This window comes from Lynx rufus, unplaced genomic scaffold (genome assembly GCF_022079265.1).
Source record: "Lynx rufus isolate CCGP_SWC_20201006 ecotype Redwood Valley unplaced genomic scaffold, mLynRuf1.p SCAF_4, whole genome shotgun sequence".
Taxonomy (NCBI): domain Eukaryota; kingdom Metazoa; phylum Chordata; class Mammalia; order Carnivora; family Felidae; genus Lynx; species Lynx rufus.
The window spans coordinates 34199434-34226494 of NW_025814856.1; the positions used below are offsets into that span (position 1 = coordinate 34199434).

The 27061-nt window shown below is 39.8% G+C and overlaps 1 protein-coding gene across 2 annotated transcripts in view; it reads right to left on the bottom strand.

Annotated features, from left to right (window-relative positions):
* SUCLG2 (succinate-CoA ligase GDP-forming subunit beta) overlaps nucleotides 1-27061 on the bottom strand; it is a 275629-nt gene that overhangs the window by 86073 nt on the left and 162495 nt on the right. For both annotated transcript variants that reach the window (XM_047094643.1, XM_047094644.1), the window contains exons 8-9: nucleotides 25823-25984; nucleotides 23445-23587 (exon numbers count right to left, since the gene is read on the bottom strand). In XM_047094643.1, the coding sequence (XP_046950599.1) occupies nucleotides 23445-23587; nucleotides 25823-25984 (305 nt within the window). The remainder of the gene's footprint in view (nucleotides 1-23444; nucleotides 23588-25822; nucleotides 25985-27061) is intronic.

Sequence of the window (27061 nt, forward strand, 5' to 3'; positions counted from 1 at the left end):
TCTGATTCTACCATTCCCACATTAAGAGACAGGGTCTGATTCTCTACCACGCCCTCGCCTCTGAATCTGGGCAGGGCCTGTGACAGCTCTAACAGAATATGGCACAAATGACACAGTACTGGTCCTGAGGCAGCAGCTTCCATTCCCAGACTCCTGGAAGCCACTCACCATACAGGATCTTTTTGACACCACCAAGGTGTGGGAAGGCCACACCACGTGGAGGGATGAGAAGAGATATGAAGAGAAAGAAAAAGAGAGAGGCCCAGGAACCATAAGGCACCACGCATGTAAGGAGATCCAGCGACCAATGGCTGCAGCTTCACAGCAGACTTTGCATAAGAACCACACAGCAGAATCCAGGGAGCCCACAGAACCATGAGAGACAGGATTCCTTCTATCCAAACCCACTACGTAGGCTTGAGGGTGGGTTGTTCGGAAGCGATGGATAATAGGAACAGAACTGAACACAAAGTTACCTATATGACTACGTAATTAAACTAGAAGGAGAGTATAATTTGAGAAGTCCTAATGGGAAACAACCCTCACCTTCAGAAACCGGGTCTGTGGGGGTTTGTAGAAAGCTCGCTGCATAGCTGCAGTCAGGCTGAGTCCTGAAGAATGAGGACAAGAAAGAAAAACATGAGAGGAGAGAACAGGGGGTGGAAAGAAGAGGATGGGGATGTGCTCATACATTCCAGGAAGGGAGAGAAGATCAGTGACCAACTGAACCAAACTGGAAAACAAAAACAAAAACAAAAACAAAAACAAAAGGCACAACGCAGTCTGGAGAGTTGGCAGGTAGCGGCTCACAAGGAGCCTCGTAAGCCATGGTGGCTGGTGGGCACTGTGTCTTAAGCATAATGGGAGCCCAATAAGAGGAATGACCAAGACTTGTGGTCACTGTAGGTGTCACTGCAGGTCTCAGGGGAAGTCAACAGGGAAAATGACTGGACAAGAGGACTTTAAGATTCAAGAGCAGAATGCCCTGAAGTGAAACTCAGCCTTTATCTTAAGTGTCATGTTGCTGTAAGGTTCTTAGCTAAATAAAATAAAATACTAAATTTTAAAAAAAGGAGTACAGTGTCCAGGAAATTTAGGGAATTTACTTTCTCAACTCAAACTTTACAATTCACAAAATGAGTTTAAGAGTATAGTCCGCACATAAATCTGACCTAATCCAGGGAGCGAAATGTGGCTAAATTTAATAAACTAAAGAAAATAAAAGAAAAGGAATGGCGTGGTGTAACCAGCTTAAATGAATTTTTCACATTTCATGTGGTTTCCTCAGGCCCAAGTTAGCTAAAAATGAGCACATAATGAGCTTCTTCTACTTCAGCTTCTGCTCCAGCTGTCTGCTCCTGCCCAGTATGTAAATCCATTTTCTCATCGCATTTACATGCTTTTCTCGAAAATGCCCATGTTTTCAAAGGCCGCCACTTAGACAGACAGATAAGCTCTGCCATCACTGCCCTACACACCGTCCTCACCCTGCCCACCAAACACGTAACACAGGAGAGCTCTTTCCAAGCACAGCTTCCGCACATCTGAAAGACTCCACCCCTCTGCCACAAGAGGGCCTGCTAATGGGTGACAGGTTGTGCAGAAAGGGAGACCAGCACTTTACTGCCTAAGGCCAGAAACCACAGGAACTTAACATACCGTGATGAGAAAAACTCGGAAACCATATATGTTGCTAATGGTGTTAGGATCTGAGTGGTCTCCATCTGTTTTGTTCGCTTGCTTTCGTGCGTTTGCGAAGATGAAGAAATGTTCAAGAAATAATTACTAAAAATCATAGTATCACGGTGCTCTTACGATGATATTAAAATGACACTTGGCCACAGCACCCGGGGAGTCTGGAGTGTCTCAGCGTGGATGTTGAAGTGGTCACACAGGGTCAGTGGGGGAAACTATGGGCCATCAAAGTAAAGGCAAGTGAAGGTGACCTCTGTAATTAGCTGAGGTGACTGCGCTCAGATCTTATTCAGGTTGAAAGACAGAGCTGAGGACTTCTTTAGCCAAGTTCAGTTCAAGATATTGAAACATCATAATTGCTCCCCCATCCCCCAGGCTCCAACTCCAACCCTCTCAATCCAAGTTTCTTAACATACCACTCCACTGAAACCAGAAAAACTCACTCTTCTAGAGTTACAGGAAGAGTAGCCAGACAGAAAGAGAACATTTAGTATTTACTCCATAAATGGCTCTGACTGGTCTGGTATTTACTGGTCCTGCCTTCTGTGGAGTAAGATACAAAAGAAGGAGGGCAGGAGAAATGAGGAGGAGGAGGAGGAGAGGAGAAGAAGGAAACTGATGTGGCCAGCTTTAGGGGAGAACCTTGGTCTGTGTTACATGCAAGGAGGACCTCTGAAAGGGACCACAACATGTCTGAACTCCAGACCTTTTAAATGGACACTTTGACTCCACCCACCAGGTCACTGGCCAAACAAACGTGCTTTAATGATACAAATCAGATCCATGGATTTCTTCCTCACAGCAATTATGAGGAAAAAAGTAGATGCACGAAACTAGTTCCCCCAGAGGCCACAATGTGATTAAGAAAACGTATTATACACACACGCACACACACACAAACACACAATCATCCTAACTGCTGGGGTACCTGGGTGGCTCAGTCGGTTGGGCTCTTGATTTTGGCTCAGGTGGTGATCTCACAGTCTTGAGATTGAGCCCCATGTGGGGCTCTGTGCTGAGGGCAGAGCCTCCTTAAGATTCTCCCTGTCCCTTGCTCTCTGTTCCTCCCTCCTCTCTCTAAAAGAAGAAAAAAATTTAAAAATTAAAAAAAAAAATCCTAATTACTACCAAAAAATGTTTTAAAAATCTTCCATGTGTATAGAATGCCTGATGGTCTTCATTTAAGACATATAAAATGAGTGAAAAGAATTTAATGTCACATTAGAGACTGATACTATCAGTGAAAAAAATCAAGTCTAGTTTCAAACTCGGAGAACATACATGTTGCTAACGGTGTTGGCAATCACTAGTTTGTCCATGAAAATCCATAACGTGACTCCAACAAGAACACAGGAAATAAGTTCTTTCTTCACCTCTAATTGGAGGCAATTTTAACACAGTAATGTTTATCTCTTCCATACATGGAAAAGGTAAAGTCTAGAAAGTTCACATATTCCTTGTTTACTACTGGCATATATTAAAAAAAGGAAATTTTTTTTAAAAAAGATAATTCCTTAATTGCTGCACGCAAAGTTTATAGCAACCACAAAGTGTCATGTATTTTGTACCAGATCCAAAAGCTATAAGCACACATTTACTACAAAATATACTAGATTGTTATGTGATTTTTATACTTTACCGTGCACTCTGTTTAGTGGGTTGTCTTATAATGAAACACCCTTGATGATAATAATTTGTTGTTATCTTAACTGTCATTATTACAGTGAGATTTATTTAGTTTAATTATATACATACCCTCAGAAGACATCTGTTAATGTGTAAGCATCTATTTGTTAATTGGTTTTATTTAACATTTGGGATCATTTAGCAAAATGCTTTGTTCAGGGAATGATGGAAGCCAACCAAGCTCAATTAATTAAATGGTCACCAGATACCATTTTAGGGTAGGACAGCAAAAAAGAAAATGCTTTCATGTATAGGTATAGGGTTAAAAAATTAGAGTCCCACATCTCAAAGGGGGGAAAAGCCACCAAAGCTCCAATTCCACTTATAAATTTATACCACAAAAATATTTTTAAAATGACCACATTATGATAAGAACAAAAATAGGGAGCCAGCTTAATGTCTTAACCATAAGAAAATAACTGCGAACACAAGGTTGTATTCACGTAATGGAACACGACATGGCCACTAAAAATCTTGTGGCACAAAAATATTTAATGATGTGGTAAAATGATTTCAGTACACTGCTAAGTGGAAAAAAAAACCCAGTACAATCCCCATTTAGTGTAGAGTCAGTGTACTTACACAGAAAGAAAGAGAAAACACTGGAAACACACCAGATCCTAATGAGAGTTATCTCTGAGCTAAAAAACTAGGGGTGACTTTATTTTATTGTGAGCTTTTCTATATGCCAAATCCTCCCTAATGACCATGTATTAAATTATGGAACTCAATTATTTAGGAACTGAAATAAATCTCATAGACACTTAACTCTAAAACTAAAAAAAAATATCAGTAGTTTAGAAATTAATTTATAATTCCAAAAAGAATGAGCATTGAGGGATATGTTTTAGACAGGTAATCATTAGGACTCTTGACCACACAGTTCAAAGCATGTAAGAGGAGGCACTGCGACTTTATTTTGGGGAGAGTTTTGTTTTGACCCACCTTCATGATAAAAGGCATTGTGGTTGGGAAGGACATAGGCTGTTTTCTTGAGATAATTCTGAGTATCGGCACTAACAGCCCTGAACTCCTCAAGGCTTGCCAAGCACAGCAATAAAGCTGTGAGTGTTGTTTAATTGAAACCATTTCCTTAAAGTAAATGGAACACGAGTTCATACTGCCAGTCCCCTCCCAATTTGCAAAGCCTGCTCGGCTCTTCTCTAAGGGGGCTACTGCTTCTGTCCCTAGTGATGGCAAATGGTAGAAAGTTGGGGTCATCTTCCTGGGTCCATTAGGTTTTAAGAATACACTGCCCAGCAGAAATTATGATAGACTTGGACAAAGTACGAATATACTAAAATTTTTCGGGAATTTATACATTGTGAACGTTGAAGAAAGCAATACTGCTGTGTTCAAATGCCTCAAAATAACCCCTGTGAAGGAAGCTCGTTTGCTCTGTTCTCGTTGGTCTCACTCTATGGATTCCCACGGATATATCAAAGAGCTGACAGAGAGGAGACAAGACTTGATTTACTTGGTGACTATAAAGGGTTTGGCCCCCTTTCAGAAGAACATGCCAAATCCTGCTACATTTGCTGAGACTTAACTCGTCTGATGAGATTGCTTTCTTTCCTATTTAGACGGTCTCACCCAATTTTCAGATACTGCTTCATGTGAAGTTTTAAAACTGTTTTTTTAAAGAAGCTTCACTTAAAATCAGATTTAAACACATACTTTACTGCCTTAATGGGACCTTCCTTTAATTTGTTTTTACTTTTGTTTTATTTTATTTTCAATGCCCCATACAAGCATCCAGGTCACTCATGATTCTCATACTTATATTGGGTCCTTTTCCACCAAAGGTATTTCTCCCTCAGGAAAGCCCCACTCCTGACCTAGGAAGGGGAAGAAATACAGGGGTGCAGGCTAGGACTCCATTTCTTTCCAGCTACTGACAGAGCGGACCCCACAACCCACACACAGCCAGACTCCATGTTCCCCAACCTCAGGACTGCTCACTCAGGACAACACCTAGCTCCAAAGACCCTTTCTTTCCCCCGGTCTGAAAAGATGAGAGAAGGAAAGGGAGAAAGGGTGCTACCGAGGAATGAATTTAAAACACAAACCCAAATACTGAAGACTTACTAGTCATGTTTCTTGCATTAGTGCTAAATAAGTAAGTGTAATTAACAAAATGCCACCGAGCACATGACTCAGAGCAACTGACTCACGGCTGGCAACCCCTGAGAAAGCATGCGCTTTAGTTAAGACTACTTCCTATTAGCAAACTAGAAAGAAACATGATATAAACCCTAGCTACCTTAATCAAGACATGAATACCTCAAGGGTGAAAATGTTCCTCCGTTTGTAAAAAAACAACAAACTGACTTCTTTCTCATCACGGTAACAACGGTGAGAGAAACTTCCAGTTTCCCTTCCATGTAACAAAAGATGTGTGGTTCGGGAACTCTGATTAAAGGCAGATACACAGTTGAGAATATACAGCCCCAAAGAAGAGTCCAAGAGCAAAGCCTACAGGGAGCAGTAGGAACTAAACAATTAGGAGGATGTCCTGGAACTTGTCAGCTCCCTGTAACCTGTCCTATGATGTGTCTTCAATGAAAAGACAGGCCTTGTCGTCCCTTTACATTAAGTGACTTGCTGAGCATGAAGCTTTCAAGTTCTCCCACCACCCAGGATGTGCTTTGCACATGCATTTCCTCCAGGTGTTCCCTGATAACTGTTTTTTTTTTTTTAATTTTAGAGAGAGAGGGTGTGTGTGTGTGTCTGTGTGTGTGTGTCTGTGTGTGTGTGTATGAGAGAGAGAGAGAGATCTGGGGAGGAGCAAAGGGAGAGAGAGAGAGAATCTCAAGCAGGCTCAGCCACACTTAGTGAGGAGCCCGACCTGAGGCTCAATCCTACAACTTTGGGATCGTGGTGTGAATTGAAATCAAGAGTTGGACGCTCAACTGACTGAGTCACCCAGGCACCTCTGTTTTTTTGTTTGTTTTTGTTTTTCTTTTGAAGGTCCATGCAATTATAAACCTAAAATACTGCCTGGAAGGATATCTTCATTGGAGTAAGATATAGAAAAATCTCTTAGAACCGCAGAATTTGAACAGGCATTCTTTATGTCTCTCTTTCAACCACTGTATAATGACCCTTTTGGTTGGAAAGTTGCATGTTTAAAAAAAAGATCTAATATGCATGACAAAAATACTCTGCAACAATTTCTAAGCCCCTGGTTTTTACTGCTTTCTTTATACCTGCACTGGAGTGTTATTTAGCCTCAGCCCATACATCAAAGTCACATCAGACACACATTTAATTTATATAAATCCAACTATGCAGGCACAGGGACGGAACAAGCAAGTGAGCAAGAAAGAGCCAAATCTAGTGGGAGCCCCCAACACCGGTCCATTCAAAGAACACAAGTTGCTGAGGGAGGTGAGAGGGGATGAACTCTTTTGCTCACAGGGCACTGTATAATCCAGTTGGTATGAAGAGGGACTAGAGGCAGGCTGCTTGGGTTTGAATCCTTGCTCTACTACTCAGGTGTGTCCTTTGGCAACTTTCCTTTGGCAAGTGAGGAAAGTGCCTCACTTTCTTCATCTGTAAAATGGCCATGATTTATTACCTATCTTAGGTTTGTGGTGAGGAATAAATGAGTTCATATTTGTAAAGCCCATAAACCAGTTCCTGGCACATACTTAATACCTATGTCAGTGTTAGCTGCCATTATTATTATTATTATTTATTTTATCCATTAACTTTGATAGTTAATTTTTTTATAATTGAAGAAAAATAATTACTCATTGTGCACCATATTTCTGCCACTTTGTGAGGAGTAGGGAGGGAGTGAACAAAACAGAGACCATCCTCCTTGTAGGAGTTTATAGTGTCAGGGGCCAGACAGACTTTAATAAAACATTCCACCAGTTTTTTAATTATAGACCACAGTGGTGAGGAATGTCATGGAGAAGGATCAGCGTCTCCTCACCCATACTAAAATTTATGAGTGGACTTAAAAGGATTTCCAAAGTTAAGTTTGATTATAAATTTTTTTTGCCTTCTGAAAGGTCTTTTTAGAGCCTCACCTACATGTGAGATGCAATTACAACGTGTAGTAGCTGCAGTGAGTTAGAGACATGCAGATCTACAAGTAGGGATGAAAGTGAGCTTGTATCCTATGTCTTGTCTGGTCCACACCCTGCCCCCCAAGGAAGACGTGAACACTCAAGAACATGATACAACCCCAAAACTGGAAGAGACAGCAATAAGGTCTCAGCCTGATACTGAAAATATGAAAGGAAACCATGCAAATCTCAATTTTCCAATGGTAGTTGATATATCAAGATGACCTAATAGTTGGAGAAAGATACACGCTGATTTGTCGGCACACAGAGTAATCTGTAAAGGAAGTTTGTACAAAGAGCCATCAAGATAAAGAAACTTTAATTTTGTTTTTTACAAGAAGTGTTTTTTTTTTCATTCCTCATGTATACCAGAGAAAAATTCAGTGAAGACTTTATGTCACATATCATTATGAATCAATTTTCTTGACCAAACATAAAAGCTGATTCAACATCTCCACCTTGAAACACTCTATTATCATGACATTTGTCAAATACTGAAAGATCTGACCACTTCCCTCTTCCCCAAACAGCAAAAGGAACTCAGATAACAAATGAAGGTTGTACTTTGTAACAAGAATAGACAGGAGATTGAATCGCAGCAAAACACTTACAAATCAAGAGAGGGGAAGAAAGTACCCAGAGAGATTAAATGCACAGAGAACAATAATAGGAAGGAAATCTCTTGTGAAAAGAAGCAGCTGATGGTAACTTAATCGGGACAGAAATGAATTAGATCTACTTCAGTGACTGAGCTCAAGATGAGGTAATTTCATAAAGTTTATAGAAAGTCACTTGAAAATTATACAACTTGTTTTTGTTCTCTACTTTTAAAGGGAAGGGAAATAAAAGTTCTCCATGAGGGAACTGATCTTCAGAAAAATGCATTTACAAACCCAGCTGAGGAATGTTACCTATTAACTAGAAGATTATCCTTAATTCTCATTTGGATAGAAAAGTCACTTTAGAACTGATAGAGTCCCTCTGAGTTTTAGGGAGAGATTCTGACACAGAAATAAGGGAATAAAAATCTTAAAACACACGGGGATGTCAAGTGTATGGAGAAAGAAATTCAAATCAGTGTTAACCGAGTGGAGTCCCGGGCTACTATTTGGCACAACAAGGGTGAGCTGGGGCCAACTGTCAGTTTTGTACAAGTAACACATACAGCACACAGCACAGGAGTCACTCTAACCTGAAAGGTAAACAGAGAACGAAAGGGCTCCTGGCTGAGATGGGAGCTGAAGCAGCTCTCATAAGCCAGAGGACGCTAACAGAGCTCCTGCAGACATCCTCAAACATGACAATCACCTAAGGGGCTGGCTAAGGTAGAGATTGCTGGGCCCCACCCCAGACTTTCTGATTCAGCAGGTTTAAGTGGACGAAGAATTTGCATTCCTAAAGAGGTTCCAGGTGACGCCACTCCAGCTGGTCCACCCGCTGGAGAAGCCAGGCCCTAGGAATGAAGCCCCAGGAATGAAGCCCTATGACTAGGGGAGCCTCTATGGCACAGCTTTGCTCCTGGATCTTACTCATGCTGTCACCAAGTGGAAAGGGATACTTAGAGCCTCCTGGGCCACCTTGTTTTAGTTTGTGATCCCACAGGCAGGTGGGCTTTCGCATGAGTGTCATGAGAACAGCAGCAGGGAAGCCTCTGGCTGGACTGAGGGGCTTCTGCCAGGTGCCCACCCTGGAAAGCAACCCTCTGCCAGGGATGCAGCAGAGCAAGGGCCCGGGCCAGGTGTAAGCATTCTCTGTGGGCAGGAGCGGGGAAGACAGCATCCAAGTGGGGATGCAGACGGCGAATGAAGGCATCACCGGGACCATAAGGAGAAGTATCACCAAAGAAACCGAGACAAAGCTTGATGAGCAAAGACAACAGGACAATGTGAATACTGCAGCCCGTAATCAAGCTCACTTTAGCATCAAGATGCACCCTGTACAATCACCTTCACTTACAGTACTGGTTTTTACCACGTACCCATTGAAACTCACAGAGCAGTGCTTCTCACATAATCTGAGGTGAAGGACAATTTTTTCTTAAATGCCCTGTCACTGATGTTTTTGTAAAACACAATCATATGAAATGCTAGAAAATTGATCTTCTACTTGTATGTCACAGAAATTTGGAATAAAAGTTTCTAGATGCTGATTCTGTCGTTGTATTTATTATAGACCTAAAACAGCCCATAGGCTGGTGCTTCTATACAAGTTGACACTAGGCCAATACCACACTCCAAGCATGCCGACCCTAGACCACTGGGGACCAGGTCTCTGTCACAACTACTCAACTGCTTAAGGAAATGAATGAGCAAAGCTGCGTTCCTATAAAACTTTACTTATACAAATACCCATGAGGCAGAGTTTGGCTGTGAACCGCAGTATGCCTCCCCCTGCTATGGACCAGTGCCCCCTCAAACTCTAATGTGCAGAGAATCCTCTGGGCATCCTGTGAAAACACGAATCCGGACCCCACTGATCTGAGGTAGAGCTACGTTCCTGCATTTCTAATGGCCTTCAAGTTGATGTCAACACTGAAAGTGCATGGCCCACATTCTGAGTGGTAAGGCTGCACAGACTCTTCTCTGTGAACCCAGAGAAGAGGGTGTGATGTCAGTATGAATAGATGCTTTACACTGGTCTTCTTTGAGCTTAGCAAGGACTGTATCTGTCAATCAGGCTCAAGTCTTCCTCTGCTCTAAAGGGGTAATTACAACCGGAAGACTTGACAAGGACAGCGTAATGGAACCAATGACATTAAATGCTGGATGGTTTCCCATTCTGTTGACTGGCTTGGGACCTGACACACAGTAGGTGATCAAAGAACAGGGGCGCCTGGGTGGCGCAGTCGGTTAAGCGTCCGACTTCAGCCAGGTCACGATCTCGCGGTCCGTGAGTTCGAGCCCCGCGTCGGGCTCTGGGCTGATGGCTCAGAGCCTGGAGCCTGTTTCTGATTCTGTGTCTCCCTCTCTCTCTGCCCCTCCCCCGTTCATGCTCTGTCTCTCTCTGTCCCAAAAATAAATAAACGTTGAAAAAAAAAAAAAAAAAAAAAAAAAGAACAGGCACTGACTGCCTGCTGAAGGCTGGAATCACAAGCTGTGTTCATTGCGGGGGGGGGGGGGGGGGGGGAAGCTAGGATGATGGTGAGGCTCGAATTTCTGTCCTGTTGTCTTACCTAAGATGTTTTGCAATGTTTAATAAATTGGTGCAACTTACAACAGGGAAAGCTTTTAAAGATACATTGGTAGAGAAAAAGAGAATCACAGAATTTATGCTTTCAGTAAAGGTTCTCGTTTTTTTTGGGGGGGGGTATTTTTTACTCTTCCCTTGTTTACTCTTCTCATTTGATTACCAAACACCTCTCTTTCAGAATCTGGTCAGCAGAGTCTGCATATGGATTAATCATTTGGCAGTTCAGTTTAACAGACAAGAAGATCCACTCACAGTCACAGGTTGTAAAACAGAAAAATATCAGAAATATCTAAATTTGGGCATTTCTCCCTCATATCTGCTACTGAATGTCCACATTCTTGGATAACAATGACACACTGAAGATTCTAGGTCACTCATATCTCTCAGAGGCATGTGCTATTTGGGATGAACGAGCACGTGAAATCTAGGTCAATGGTTAAAGGTCAAAATGGATTTCTGTTCACTACTTATGATCCTAATGCTTCTGAGTATTAAAGCAGACACCTAAATGTTTGTTCAGAAATACTCCAGTGGAGTTCTAATTGAGAAAAAGGGATGTGTCCAGAATGCTTACGGATAACGATTAATGAAAGAACTCACAGATAAGCTGGAAGAAAAGTAATTAACTTGGATTTCTGCCAGCTGCCCCTTGGGAATGCTAACTAATACGTGTGTTCAAAGTGCTCCGTTTCGTAAGTCCTCAAAGTTGGAAGCAGAGCATCCCGAGGAGAGGGTCCTGGGGATGGAGATAAAATATCCATCGACATGCACAAAGGACCTCTAAGTGGAAGACAGTTGCCACCCGAATTAGAGCAAAGTTCAAGTGGACCAAACCTCTTTTTTTTTTTTTTTTTTTTAAGTTGACAATAAAGCAAGCGAGGTGGCTTAGGACACTGAGGTAAAGAAGTAGTGAGGGACGCCTGGGTGGCTCATTCGGTTAAGTGTGCAACTTAGGCTCAGGTCACGACCTCCTGGTTTGTGAGTTCGAGCCCCACGTTCGGGCTCTGTGCTGACAGCTCAGAGCCTGGAGCCTGCTTCGGATTCTGTGTCTCCTTCTCTCTCTGCCCCTCCCCCACTCATGCTCTGTCTCTCTCTCAAAAACAAATAAACATTAAAAAACATATATTAAAAAAAAAGAAGTAGTGAGTAAACATGAAGGAACATAGGGCACCTCCAACGGGTGCAGGTATTGATCAGATTCCCCTCACTTGGAGCATTCATGTCATTGCCTACAAACCCAAACTCCACATCTAACAGTCAGGACACGTCTTTCTCAAAGGTAAACTCATCAGAGGGCTTCTTGGACAAACTTATCAAAAATAACAAATTTCTGGCATCCTCAGTTTTATTTTTAACCTTGTACCACCACCCAGTATATTACTTATTTGTTTTGTATAATGTATCTATTGACTCACTGATTTAACTAACTTTCCCACTCTGAAATGGTAGCTCCAAGAGAACAGGACTCTATTTCACTCACTGCTCTACAATTCTGGGTCTAGAGGAATGCCTGGCATATATAACACCATGCATTATCATTTGGCTGATATCACTGAATGGGTTTCTGTCCAGCTTAGTCATTCTCTGGTCTGGAGAACTAGTCCTGACCTCATAAAGTGGTCTGAGGAGCTGCCCCAACAAGCTGGGGGGGGACGCCCCTCCTTCCATAAAGTTGTTCTTGCTATGGGACGAGCCTAGTGAACCTCATGGTTGACACAGTGACTTGTACTATGGATGAATTCTTGCCTTACTTGCCTGCCCAGCCCTCCAGTCTCCTTAGAACCAAGCTTCTGCGTATGGGATGCTTTGCTTTGTATGAAGGCAGCGTGGCCCTGCACTACAGCCTGGGGACTGTGGCACTGGCTACTGGTTAACAGAATTCCCTAAATACTCCTTAAAATTGCCTCCCTTTGTTGGCACACTTGCTGTCTTCTACTAACACCCTGCTTTCAGGTAAGGGCCCCTGCCACTTGCAGTTCCTCCTGTATTGTTATTACTGACTGCTGCTGAGTCTGGCTGCTGCATAGGACTTCACCCAACCCTCTGCTTCCTGGACCCTGGGGAGGCAAGTCTTGCTCTAGACAATGGTCCCTACCAGGCTGCCCCGTCCCATGAGAGTCTTGCCAGACACAGAGCACTGGCACCTACCTTGGGAAATGGTTTCACAAGGACAGCTCATTAACTTATTATGCTTCTCTTGCTGACTGAGACCACTGAGCCATAGGATTTCCATGGAAAGAAAGAGACACGCTGTTAATATGAATTTGCTCTGAAAAGACATTTTTGGAGGACCTACTATGTTCCCTGAACTATTAGAGTGCCTAGAAATAATGAAGTGTATTAATAATAGTGGAACAGGACAAAACCAGGCACTGGGGGAAAAAAAACTCAAGGCAAAACTATACTTGGAGCTATTTTCAAAGAATATGGAACAAATGAAAAGTTTAATGAAACAGCAGCAAGAAGTGGGGGGTGGGGGAGGGAGAATATTTCTAGGCGATTTTATAAGATTTAAAAAGAGAAATGTATGAATAAAGGAGATGATTGTGTGGTAAAGACTGTAACTTGTAAATACCCCAAAGAAAAGAAAAGGGAGACCGGGACATATTATCACATATTATCATTGAGGTGGCATCTGATGAGGGCTAGAGATTAAAAAGGCACCTAATTAACAAGTTTGCCTAAAGTGTCTTGCTCTTTACAAAGACAGAAGAGGCACAGAGAAACCAATGAATTCTAAGGAAGAATGCTGGCAAGAAAGAGCAAGGAAAAATAAAGGTGAGTCTATTCTAACTTCTGCAAGTCTTGTTTTGGACTCGGTCTCACCTCACTGAACCAGATACATCAGGAGGACACAGGGAAGATCTTCAACTCAGCCATCAGGAAGGCACATTAGGCCACACTTGGAATTCTTAGGTATTTCAGAACTTAGGCAATTCTAAATGACTGTATCAAATATTAAAGAATGATTCATTAACCCTGCGATAATTAAAACAAAGGCAGATCACTAGTCCACTGATGTAGTAAATGCGTAAGATGCTAAAGGGATATCTAGCTGAGCCCTAGAGAATGCTGATTTTCTTTTTTTTTTTATTGTTCTATAAGTCTGTTTTGTACCAAAATGTTTTTCACACTTGTTACTACTGCATTTGTTAACTATATTGTACTCTACTTTAGCAAACCAGATTTACAAAGTTCACACATTTTCTGAAAATGACTTTAAATGCTGAGCTTTAAATAACCTTCTAAATAACAAGAGGCCTTTAACACACTGCCCACTGTTAATATGCTAGTAAAACTAACAGTAAGAGAGAGACCAGCTAACAACACTGGAGGATGTACATCATGTAATACTGGATATATTTTTTAAAGGCCATCAATAGGAAGGGTATTCTAATTATAATCTTATAAAGAAGATATGTGTAGATAATGCTGGAAGGAAATTTAACAAAATTCTAATAGTGGTCATGTTACAGTAATAAAGTTAGAGACAATTTTTTTTAATCTCTGACTTTTAGTAGGAAATGCAAATTTCTAAAAGTGGAAAAAATAATCAATTTTTAAATGTAAAGAAACCTTTCAAAAAGCATAAAGTGAGGGACTTACATGTGTAAGGAAATCATTCTTACCTGGATAGTGGAAAAATTAAGTTAAAATTTTCTCAAGGTTTATTCATTTAATCTTTAAACATAAAGGCAATATGTCTAAAATATCATTACTGACATATTTTGAAGGTTTTCATATTCATAGTCAAATCCCTTCCCTTTAGGAAGCATATAAAAGCAACTGAGGAAAAGAAAAGAGTTTTTGACTTTACATTCAGGCTAGGGGTTCCGGACTGTCCTTTCTTAGATAAAATGAAGCAGCTCTTTCACATAATCTCTGAAGAGCCATCCATAATTAGCCAAAACATCATCCAGGCAATTCTCGTTATCCATAGTAGTCACGGTCTATCAACTTTCAGCGAACACTGAGTTAGCAAATACCGAACCACTGCTCCTGAGGAAACCAAGGGCTAGTTTCCCATAAAGCCTCACACCGTTTTCATCAAAACGGCAATGCATAACCTGTTTTCTGTGTTTCTGTTTGAGGATACCTTACTTCATATATACTGTTAATTCATTCGTATTGAATTTTTACTCACCCTTGAACAAAGCTTATCTAACATATATTTTCTCTGTAAGATCCATCATAGTAGACATGACTTAGGAAAACCAGGCAGCACTGTGGCACTACACACGGGGCCACTTTAAACAGCCAAGTGCATACTCCTCTCATTGACAACAGCCTTCTACATCCTTCTACCTACTGTGGTGACAAATAGGCAGTCAGTATGAAAACCTTAAAATCTTCATACATAGTTAGCCTCCTACTTCTAAGAATTCATCTTATTTTATTTATTTTGAGAGAGTTTGAGAGAGATTGAGACAGAGAGGGAGAGAGAGAATGCACATGTGAGCAGGGGAGAGGGGCAGAGGGAAAGGGAGACAGAATCTTAAGCAGACTCCACACCCAGTGTGGAGCGTGACATGGGGCTCCATCTCACGACCGTGGGATCATAACCTGAGCTGAAATCAAGAGTCAGACGCTCAACCAACCGAACCACCTAGGCGCCCCTACGAATTCATCTTACATGAGTAATCTGAAGCGTATGTAAAGTTAAGAGTACAAGGAGGTTACGGCAGCATTATTTTAAGTGAGAAACATCCTGAATACCAAATAACAGAGGACTGGTTAAGTAAATTTATATGTTCATACAAGTGAATACTATTCAGCTCCCGAAGATGCTGCAGAGGACTGTACAATGACAGGGGAAAAGGTATGTAAAAAGTGGAAAAAAGCAGACTACATAAGAGTGTCAATCATACTGATACCAGTTTTGTCAAAAATACTACTACTCTGTGTATTCATTTTAAGTATATGTAAAAGTGCATATAAATGTAATTTGATCTATTTTTGTACTTTTCTATACTTTATGTTTCTCTAATTTAATAATTAGGAAAACGGGGATGCTGTTTAATAAAACAGCCTTAAAAAAAAGACAAAACACTTTTTATCTTGCGAGCCACTCTGAGTCAAGCCAATTTCTTCGGCAAAGCCCATATGGACGTGTTGTTCATTTAGGAACAAGACAATCATTCCTAACTCCTAGTTCTCTGGCAGTGGGTGGGAGGGTGGTATAGAGGGAATTCACAGTGTCTTCAACCTTCTGAAGGCAGTGGGGCTCATCCCACCAGACTATAGCTCACCCCTATAAAGGAGAGGACCCAGAACCCTTCCCAGTTCAAAGGGTCTTCACCTTGTTCTCCTGAATTATTTTCCCAAGTTACTCCCTACATCTAGTGATTCTCCCACCAGGCATTATTTGGATTCTAAAACAATACCTCAAAAATAGTAATAGTGAAACTTTCAGATGCTTGATCAGTCTAGCATTATAGGAAAATTCTTAAGACTCAGAGATACCTGACATTAATCCTGGCATTGTTAGAAAATGCACTATTTTCTTAACTGTTGAACTGAACCATGTCTTTTCACAGTGCAGTAACATTAAGAGAAAAAATATCCCCAACTCTTCTAATAATTATATATTATTTCCAATCTAGGTGACATTATACCTTTATTAGTGGTTCATTTCTGTTTAACATCTACAAAGGCTTCTCCATACAGGATTCATAATCAATTATGAGCATGTTGGGACCAATGATAAAATTTACTAAAATATCCCCAAGTCTTAAAATTCTTCAAATTACTTACCATGAAACAAAACAAAGCACATCCAAATTTGAATTTTGAGAAGCAAAGAGTAAAAAACGTTATTTTTGATTTATTTCTGACAGTATGTCAGCAAGCAGCATGAAAACAGATTTAGAGAGTTCCATTAGGGATGCGTGGAAAAGGGGTAGCTATCAGAAACACTGGTCTTGGGTAAGATACAGAACCGACGGCCTTCCCAGGACCCAGCTCTTACTGCGTAGTACTGGCCGGCCGATAAAACGGAACAAGTGCATGTTGGACAAGGACAGCAAGACATTTTTGGAAATGTGGATCAACTGGACATCAGAGAAAGAAATGCAACACAATAGGAAAAGCACTTGGAGGAAACAAAGAGAAATGAGAACAAGGCAGCGAGCTTTCCATTCTCCAGCTTATACACGGTGTTCCCCTGCACAGGGCTGAAACCAGGTGACAGGTTACAAATTCATAAGCACAGAATCATTTTTATCCTTCTCAGACTAGACTACCAGGCAGCCTATCACCATAAAGAATGGCTGCCTGGACTTACTCTTTCCAACTTTTAGATTTGTTTTCAAAGAGGCCTGTAAGAACAGGGATGGGGGAGTTATTGCAGAAATAATGCTTGTGTTGTGTCAAGTATTGGGTATTACATTTGCAAATCAATCTCTACAAGAGTTCTATTACCCACCAAAAATAAATATTCCCCTGCAGATAAGGTATTTCAGCAAATACAAGTGGTCTGTAATGAAATGAGTTTTGCTTCATGCCTCTGATATAAACATGTGAATAAGTGAAGAAGAGGATATTGTGGTTTGTTTTTAAATATATTCTAAATGTATGATGATCAACAATATGTACGTGAGGCATTTAGCACATATTAATATCAGCACACATTTATTACAAGTGAAGGCATTTGCATGCTAAAAGGCATTTGATACTGAAAATATGGCATGCATTTTTACTTCTCTAGCCTCAAATTCTAAACAATTTTGAATCACATACCACAGAGCTAAAATAGCTGGGCTCTTTTCAAATTTATACCAAATGATATTCTGTGGTTCTTGCAGATATGAATTTAATCCTCCCTCGATTAAGTTGTGTTTTCTTGATTGTCTGAACAGAGAAATCACTGCAAACTACTGAATTGTTTACCCATTTCATCAACTTCAAAACAACCCATACAGTAACACTGGTGTTAATGGATCTCTTTCAGATACCTCCTATCCCAAAGATGAGCATTTACTTCCTCTTGTTTCAATAATTATAAACCTAAGCCTCAGAAATGATTATGGAATTGAACGTTAAAAAAAAAAAAAAGTCAATACATGGGCTCTGTGTTGACAGCTCAGAGCCTGGAGTCTGCTTCAGATTCTGTGTCTCCTGCTCTCTCTGCCCCTTGCCTGCTTGTGCTATATCTCAGTCTCTCTCTCTCTCAAAAATAAGTAAATAAACATTACATTTTTTTTTTAAAGTCCACACAAATGAAAGTTTTCCTTGTGCTTTAGAAGTATTTGCCAAGTACTCACACATATATTATCTCCGCTGATATTGAAAGCCAATGCTTTGGGGTGTTATTTTCATGTCTACTTTACAGACAAGGTTAACAGAAGTTTAAAGAGTATTATCCTAACAGTAATAATTATATGAAAAGGTGTTCAACCTCATTAGCCATGAGAGAAAGGCATTAGACCACAGTGAAAACTACCATACATCTATTGGAATGACTAAAGTCGCAAAGGCTTGACTGCACCAAGGGTGGGGAAGGGTGTGGAGACACACTGGGACTGCCATAAACGGCTCCCAGAGTGTAAAGCTGGCACATCTGGAGAGCTGCTTGGCAGTATCCGTTCAAGCTGAAGACACGCATATGTTATAACCCAGAAATCCTAGTTCCAAAAATATATCCCACAGAAATGTGCTCCAGAGGACATGTATGAGAATATTCACAGCAACGTAGCAGTCAAAACTGTGAATAACATAAATGCCTATCAACAGAAAAGGATGAAAACTTCTGGCAGAGTCACACAGTAGGACAGCATATGGCAGGAAGAATGAGTGAACCACTGCTACATAAAATGTAGATGAATCTTACAAATAAAAGTTAAGTGAAAGATGGCAAACACAAAAGAATGTACACCGTATGGCCCTACTTATGTTAAGGCAAAACAAAATCTACGACATTAGAAGTTGGGATAGCTGTGTTACCTTCAGGGGAAAGCAGGGTAGAAGTATGGCGTGGGGGTACTTCACTGGCTTCTGAGATGGGGTACCCATTCTGAGATGGCGTACTGGTCTGTTCAGGCTGTCTAACAAGTTACCATAGACTGACTGATGCGACAACAAACATTTCTTTTCACAATTCTAGAGGCCAAAGTCCAAGGTGAAGGCACCGGCAGCTTCAGGGTCTCATGAGAGCCCACTTCCTGGTACAGAAATGGCCATCATTTAGATCTGTCCTCCTATGGAGGAAGGAGTGAGCGACCTCTCTGGGGTCTCCTTTACCAGGGTACTAATCCCATTCATGAGGCTCCACCCTCATGACCTAATTACCTCCCAAAGGCCCACCCCCTAATATCACCAGATTGGGGGTTAGGATTTCAACATATGAATTTGGGGGGACATGAAACATTCAGTCCCTAACACTGGTCATGTTCTATTTTATGATCTGGCTGCCAGTATGTTCACCTCGTGGTAACCCATCAAGCTATATACTTACGATTTACATACTGTTCTATATGAAGTTTATACTTCAATGAAAACTTATTAAAAATTTTAAATGACACTATCATATGAAATTATTCCTCCTTTAAATGGGAAATGTGTATGTATAATCTCAGTTAATGTAATAAGCGATTCTCTGATTATATGTCCTTACCACAAAAAATAAATTACAGTTATGAAACATGATAGAGGTGTTACCTAATGCTACAGTGGTAATCATACTGTGGCATATATATATATCAAATAAACACATTATATATCTTAAACTTATATGTTACATGTCAGTTATATCTGAATTTAAAAAACTTCAAGAAATTTAAGCTCTAAATACTTGAATAAATAAATAAAGCAAGCAAGCAACCCGCAGAGGTAATAAATACTGTTATAATTTCACTTTATAAAAGAGCAAACTGAGATATACACAAGTTAAATAACGTGCTCAAGCTCCCACAACCAATAAGCAGTAAAGATGGGACGTGGGACAGGAACCTGGGCAGTCTGGTACAAGAATCCCACTAAGAATCCTTCCATTCCTTTTTGAACTGGTACTTGGTGCTTATGTAGCACATTTCTTCCTGGATTTTTTTTTTTTTTTTAGTGTTTGTTTATTTATTTTGAGAGACAGAGACAGAGAGAGAGAAAGCATGTACATGTGCACACATGAGCAGGGGGAGGGGCAGTGAAAGAGGGAGAGAGAGAACCCCAAGCAGGTTCCACACAGATGCGAGATCATGACCTGAGCAGAAATCAAGAGTCGGACACTTAACCAACCAAGCCACCCAGGCTCCCCCTTCCTGGATTTTTAAAGAACTTTGAAAAACACTATGTTAATTATACTTGGAATCAAAAAAATAATATTAAGAGAAATAAAAATTAAAAAACAAAGAGCTTTGAAAACATGACTCTAAGTTGGATCTAAGCCAGGAAGCACAGGGACATATCAGGTGAGTGAGGAGTCTTCAGGAATGTCAATCCCACACTACTGCTTTTCAAAGTCAGTCCTCCAGAGGGCAACAGATTTGCTTAACTTTGGCCAAAAGAGTTGGGGTGAGTGCTGAGATTCCGGTCAACTGTCTTTTCCTATTATTCATTGATGCAAGATGTTTTACATACTCCAGATGTCATTTGTACTCATTTTCTACACCTTTGGAATTCTAAGTTTAGAATTGGAAGTAAAAGCCAAAGTATGACTCAGGAAAATGAAAGTTTAAGGATAACACAATCCTTGGAGGATTTTTCCCTCAAGTTTATTCAAACTCTTTATAACTTACCACAAACCCCTACTTCTGCTTCCTATTTAATGTGATCTTTACTACTTAGGATTAAGAATCCTAGGGCTTACCATACTGGGTGTTAAAAATGATGATCAGGTTATACCACCAACAAGAACAAACTACATTGTTCTTCAACTCTCATCTCAAGCTCAACTAGAAAACTAGGGAATTATAAAATATTTAATGTGAATTCAGTTTTTTAAGCTATCTTGAAAAGACTCTTGTCTTAGTTTGGTAGACGAGCTCTGTTTCATATATATTACAAACAAATAAAGAACACATTAGTTATAAAGGCATTTGTGTTGGGTCCTGATGAATGTCAGCATTAGGGCTAATAGTCAGGCAAAATAAATTTAAGTTTCAGCTCTATGGCTGACATTATGTGTAGAAATATATGTCAACCCACAATATTGTTCTCGAATGATGACATTTATTACTTGATCAAAAGAATTAGCTTATACAGATGACAAACAACTAGTTGTTACTATCAGTTGATTCAAGTTTAGCAACAAAAGGCCTTTTTCAATTTTGAATTTCAGTGTCTTCAACTGACTAATCCTTACATCCAACGAGAAAATCAATACCTTTGTAATAATCAGCTTTGGGTTTTTGGGATTCTTTTCTTCTGGGCAGCTGAATGGGGTTCTACTTCAAATAATTACAGCCAGAACTGTAACCGGTTTCCTTGCAAAATCAAATCAATTCATCTATACTATTTTTTAGCCTCTGTTCTCTAAAATCTGTGAAACAATGCCAGGATTGAAAATACCCATTACATTTCTATGCTTTTTAACTGTCTTTGAAATTTCAAGATTTGGAAAATTTACAGTGAGATGGGCTGTGCATTCATTTTCCTGATATAGCATGAGAAAAATAAAATAACTCCCACATATCTTTCTCTACCCAAGATGACAGGCAATCTCAAAAAAGTTTAAATACTCCAAGCATTTGAAAATATTCCATAGGGCAAAGTCAAAAATTTTTTAAGAGACTGTTTTAAAAAATGGCTCTGCAAGTGATTTTTCCTTCTCTTCCTGCATTGTTACAAAATTAAAATTCCAGATCAGCTACTAAGAAAAGATATTCCAAAGAAAATGCAATGATTGTCCTGGTAGATTTACTCCCTCGATAGCACTCTATTATTCTTAGCACCGAATTTCAGTAGACACTAAAAGTTCTATTTTATTACAATTGCCCTGTTCTCTAAGTACATTGTGGTTCAAGCAGTTTAAAAAGCTGTGTGTGAGTTATGTCCACGGTATTTACAGATTTAAATTGATAAGAAAATCTCTGGAAGGAAAATGATGCTTCCCTTAGAAAATAAGAATAAGAAGGGATAAATAAATTAGTAAGTAGGAAGCCACTGACAATATTCCTACCTAACCAACAGAAACAAGGTACTTATAGAAACAGAAAAACCAACCGCACACACATTCTTCATGGCTGGGCGACTTTGGATTTTGATGACTTTGTTATTCCTGGATAGCACTAGAAAACTGAAAATAAGTAGCTGATAATACCTTACCATTTATTTCATGAATCAGAAGGGAAAGACTTAGCAAAAACATAAGGTTAGCAACTATCTGAGTCATAATGAAAATAGAAGACAAAATTTTATAGTTGTGAACCAAAAGACTATTATTGGTACATTTATTTATGAGAAGTTTCCATATTAAGTTCAGACCACATTTCTTAAAAAACAATATGGGGGCGCCTGGGTGGTTCAGTTGCTTGAGCGTCTGTCTCTTGATTTCGCCTCTGGTCACAATCTCAGGGTTCATGGGTTTGAGCCCCACACTGGGTTATATGCACTGACTGGGAAGAGTCTGCTTGGGATTCTCCCTCTCTCTCCCTCTCCCTCTGCTCCGCCCCCCCCCCATTCTGTCTCTCTCAATATAAATAAACTTTAAAAATTAAAAAAAAATTAAAGCTGGTATCATTTTCATTTGTTGTTCTTAGTGATGGTTCAGACTTCCCATGTGTTCAGATACATTAAGAACCAACAGAGGGGTGCCTGAGTGCATCAGGCGGTTAAGCATCCCACTCTTGGTTTTGGTCCAGAACATGATGTCACAGTTCATGGGTTTAACCCCATGTGAGGTTCTGCGCTGACGGTGCAAAGCCTGTTGGGGGTTTTCTCTGCTTTCCCTCTCTCTCTGCTTCTCCCCTGCTCACTCACTCTCTCTCTCAAAATTAAATAATAAATGAACACTAAAAAAAGAAAAAAAACACGAAAAAGAACAGAATGTATCAGATACTCTAACAGTATAAACATAATGATTCTGAAAGTTTAAACTCAGAATTGTTAAGAGAATTAAATGGTATATATCAGACGTTCAAAACATGTTAGTTTTTTCCACGTAACAAACGTCCACCTAAACCTTGTTGTCATAAACTACTGAGTACCTACAGTTCCAACAAAGCATACTGGTATTTTAACTCAAAAAATGTTCACGGAATACCTACTATACACTAGCATGGGTGTGATAGCTATACTCTAGTTAAGGAAAGAGGGTCATAAAGCAACATTATATGCTACCTAGTACCTATGCTGTAAACTATACAACTATCAGCAATGAAAATTAAAAGCATACAGAAGAATGTGGGGTTATTATTTTCTAGTGATATACACTTCTATAATCCTATAATTTTCTTCTGTCTCCAATGGTGTGATAATACTTGCGGTATCTTTATGGAAGGAATCTGAGAATGAGTCCTGTAAGTCATGTGAAGAATGGGACTAATCGCTTCAGTATAAATTACTCAAATAATGTCTCACACCAACCAGTGTTTCCCTGTCTGGAGCACTACCCCCTTTTTTACTTCCTCCTATCTCCCAGGACTTTGGAAACACAGAAGCTGAAACTGGATCCTGGGAGTACTTATTAGCCTTTCACCTGAAACGAGTCGAATCATTGTGTATTACAATCAGATCTAAGGCAGGATTTGCATCTGGGGCTACAAAATAAATGTTTGGCTTATTATCCTTTAGCAGTAGGAAAGAGGTGGCTCTTGATGGTGAAAAATCAGAACATGACGCTATCTGCCTACAACGACAGGTTACCTTAGGGTCGGCTGTGAGCAGTTTGAAGGCTTGATACACTTGAGCTTCCTTTACTCCACCACCAAGATCCAAAAAGTTGGCTGGTTTCCCACCATTCAAGAAGATGATGTCACAAGTAGCCATGGCAAGGCCAGCACCATTCACTGTGGAATGCAAATGGCACACACAACAAGATCAATTTGGCAACAGGAAAGGGTGCATGAACGGTTTCCCTCGCCCATACTGCCAGAGACAGACCCCTGTCACTACCAGGCCAATATGTCCTGCCTAGAATCCTGTTCAATCAGATAAATTCATAGACTTTTAGGATAAAGAGTCAGGAAATGTACAAACAAAAAAATAAACAAAAAAAGACCTGGGGATACAAAGACAGGTTTATTAACAAGTTAAATCAATCTGGCAAACAGATAAAAGGGAAGAGTTTGCATAATTGATTAATTTGAGCTAGTAGTAGAAGAAGGAGTTTTGGGTTCTGGAAAAATACAGAACTCAAACGGACCTGGAAAGAGAGAAGAAAGGCTACAAGAAGTTGCTTGGGTCTATGAATTGCATTGTCTTTAATATCCTTTAAAAGACCTGAGTAAAAAAAAAAAATGGAATTCATTTAATTTTTTGCTTGCTGAGAATATGCTTTGAATATGGCATCCCTCTGGGGTTGAACCACAGGGGTCCCAACTTCAATAGGACTCCATGCTTTTTTACACTCAGCTCAACCACGCATATTTATAGGTTATGTGGATAAACTCACAAAACAAATGAACAAACGACAGCATCAAAATAATACTCCTATCCCTCTGTTCCTTCTTCAAATTAATATGAGAAATGTTCACTAGCAACCTGATCATTAAAACTAGAACCAAAATGTGTTAACATCTTAGGAGGGTTTTTTTTAAGAAAACAAGTAAAAAGTTTTAACATTGCAATTCTTATTTTCCAGAGCTGAGTTTTAATTGTACTTCTTTCACTTCTTATGCTTAATTATATGAGATTACTTTCCTCAGATTAGAAAGGTGGGGGGGGGCGGGGAAGAAGAAGAAAAGCAAACCTTCAGAACATAGCAGAAACTCGCATGGTAAAATTATACTTCACTTTTTCTGACCCTTGAATTCCCCAGACATGTCTGTGAACTGTGACTAATTTAATTAAGTCTGGGGCAACTACAATAAAAATGGTTTATATAAGATCTTAAAACAATTTGAAATGTGTTAATCGTAGCTTTTGAGGCTGCTAACTTGGTCAGATCATGCATACTCCCACAGAGGCTACAAAGAATCTGTATTTAATTTGTTCTCAACACACCATTATATCATTCTCCTTTCTAAATGCCTACAAATATTGAGAGCGCATTAGCTTATCAAGATCAGAACAATGCGCGTGATCTGGTACATTACAGTTATTACTCCAATACAAAGCAAGTGCTTTTGGTATCACTTGTAATTAGATGTCATTTTCTATTGTATTGCACAGCAGACTACTGGATGAGGTCTGTTCAGATCTGAATATAATAATACTGTTGGCTTAATGAGCTACAAATCTTTTTTATTTTAATTCCATGAAGATTAAGACCTCAGTTTCCAGGGCAATGAATTGGTTCTACCAGAAACACAGACGCGTTATAAATCTCAGTTCTATAAGCTGTGGACAATAACAGAAATTGTATTGCCTCTATAGATCCATTCTTATCTCAGCTGAATAAGCCATTTTCACAAATTTAGATGAGTATGATAGAATCAATTGTTTTATTAATAAACTGGATAATGGATTAAACATTTTATCATTTGGTGATCATAAAAGCCGAAACTGGAGTATAATGATTCAAGTGTATGTTCTCTTCCACTTCCTCGGAGAAACTGTATCTTAAACACAAATTTCCAGAATGGTTCCTAGCATATTAACACTGACTGGGGTAGTAAAGGTTTCCATTTTTATGACACAAAATTTAACTGAGATGCTTTAACATAGTATTTCTCAACTGGAGTGATTTTGTTGACGAAGAAGATATATGGCAGTGTTGGAAGACATTTTTGGCTATCACAATGTTTTTGGCTGTCAATGGCACCTAAAGGCCAGGGGGCACTGCTAAATACCTGACAATGTACAGGACCCCCACCCCAACCCCCAGAAAAGAATTATCTGACCCAAAATGTCAAAAGTGCCAGACTTGAGAAACCCCGCTTTAAACCAGTGACCACTGAGCAAAATGTATTGGGAAGAAACTCCAAATTGTTTCCTAAGACTTTGGGGCTACAAAAACAAACAAACAAACTCCTATTTTTACTGGCTTTTAGGAAATAACAGTTCAGAAAGGTTCAGAAATCAGGAGTTCCTAAATTCCCCCCAAATCCACAAATCATTCTTTTGACAGAACTACTTCTTACCAAAGCAGGCAATGTTCCCATCCAATCCTATATATTTTAGATCATATTTGGCAGCTTCATTTTCAATGGGCTCATTCTCTGATTTGTCATCCATAGCAAATATGTCCTTTTGTCGAAATTCTGCATTGTCATCAAAGTTTATTTTTGCATCAAAGCAGACAACTAAAGGGAACAAGGCATATACGTGAATATCCCTTAAGAATCTACAAATTAGTTAGTTCCCCAGGCTAACACAGGAGAAAGAAAAATAAAACACTGTCATTTTTTCTCATGATACAGGCAGAAGAAGTGGTTATGGCTTTCTTGATCTTACACTTTAGGGCTACAAAGATGATTATGACAAAGACCCTGTTCTCAAGGGACTTACATTCTAATAAAGAACATAGTAATTTATACCTGTCGGTCTCTGTTTAATAAATTAGTAATATAAACTGTGGTCACCCATTACAAGGTACAGACTGCCACAGTTACATACAGATTTGATAGGCCATTTTCATTACATTCATTTTTAGTATTTAACCACTAATCATCACCTTTACCTTCTATGCAAAGAGAACCTAGACTATAATGCTTAACCCCACTGTCCTTTGTCCTTCTGATGCTGTAAAGTGAAATCTTTATTTAATCAGTATCCTCACTAATATTTATGAAAGATTTCTTGGAAAGAACACTTGGTGAAAATCCATATATTTTAAGTTTATTTACTTATTTTGAGAGAGAAATAGCACACGCGCACACATGAACAGGGAAGGGGCAGAGAAAGGAGGAGACAGAGAGAATCCCAAGCAGGTTCCTTGCTGTCAGTGTGGAGCCTGAGGCCTGCCTGCTCAATCTCACACATGGGGAGATCATGACTTGAGCCAAAATCGAAAGTTAGATGCCGGGGTGCCTGGATGGCTCAGCTGGTTAAGTGGCTGACTTCTGCTCAGGTCATGATCTTACGGTTCGTGAGAAAAGCCTCGTGTCGGGCTCTGTACTGACAGCTTAGAGCCTGGAGCCTGCTTCAGATTCTGTGTGTGGGTGTCTTTCTCTCTGCCCCTCCCCTGCTTACTCTGTCTCTCAAAAAAAAAAAAAAAATGAATAAACGTTAAAAAAAAAACTTAAGAAAAAAAAAGTCGAAATCTTCACCGATTGTGCCACCACCCAGGTGTCCTAGAACCAATAGTTTTTATTTGACCTTTAACTAACTCTATGACTTGATTAAAAAATAATCATAATAACCTACTTCCTCTCTGGGCC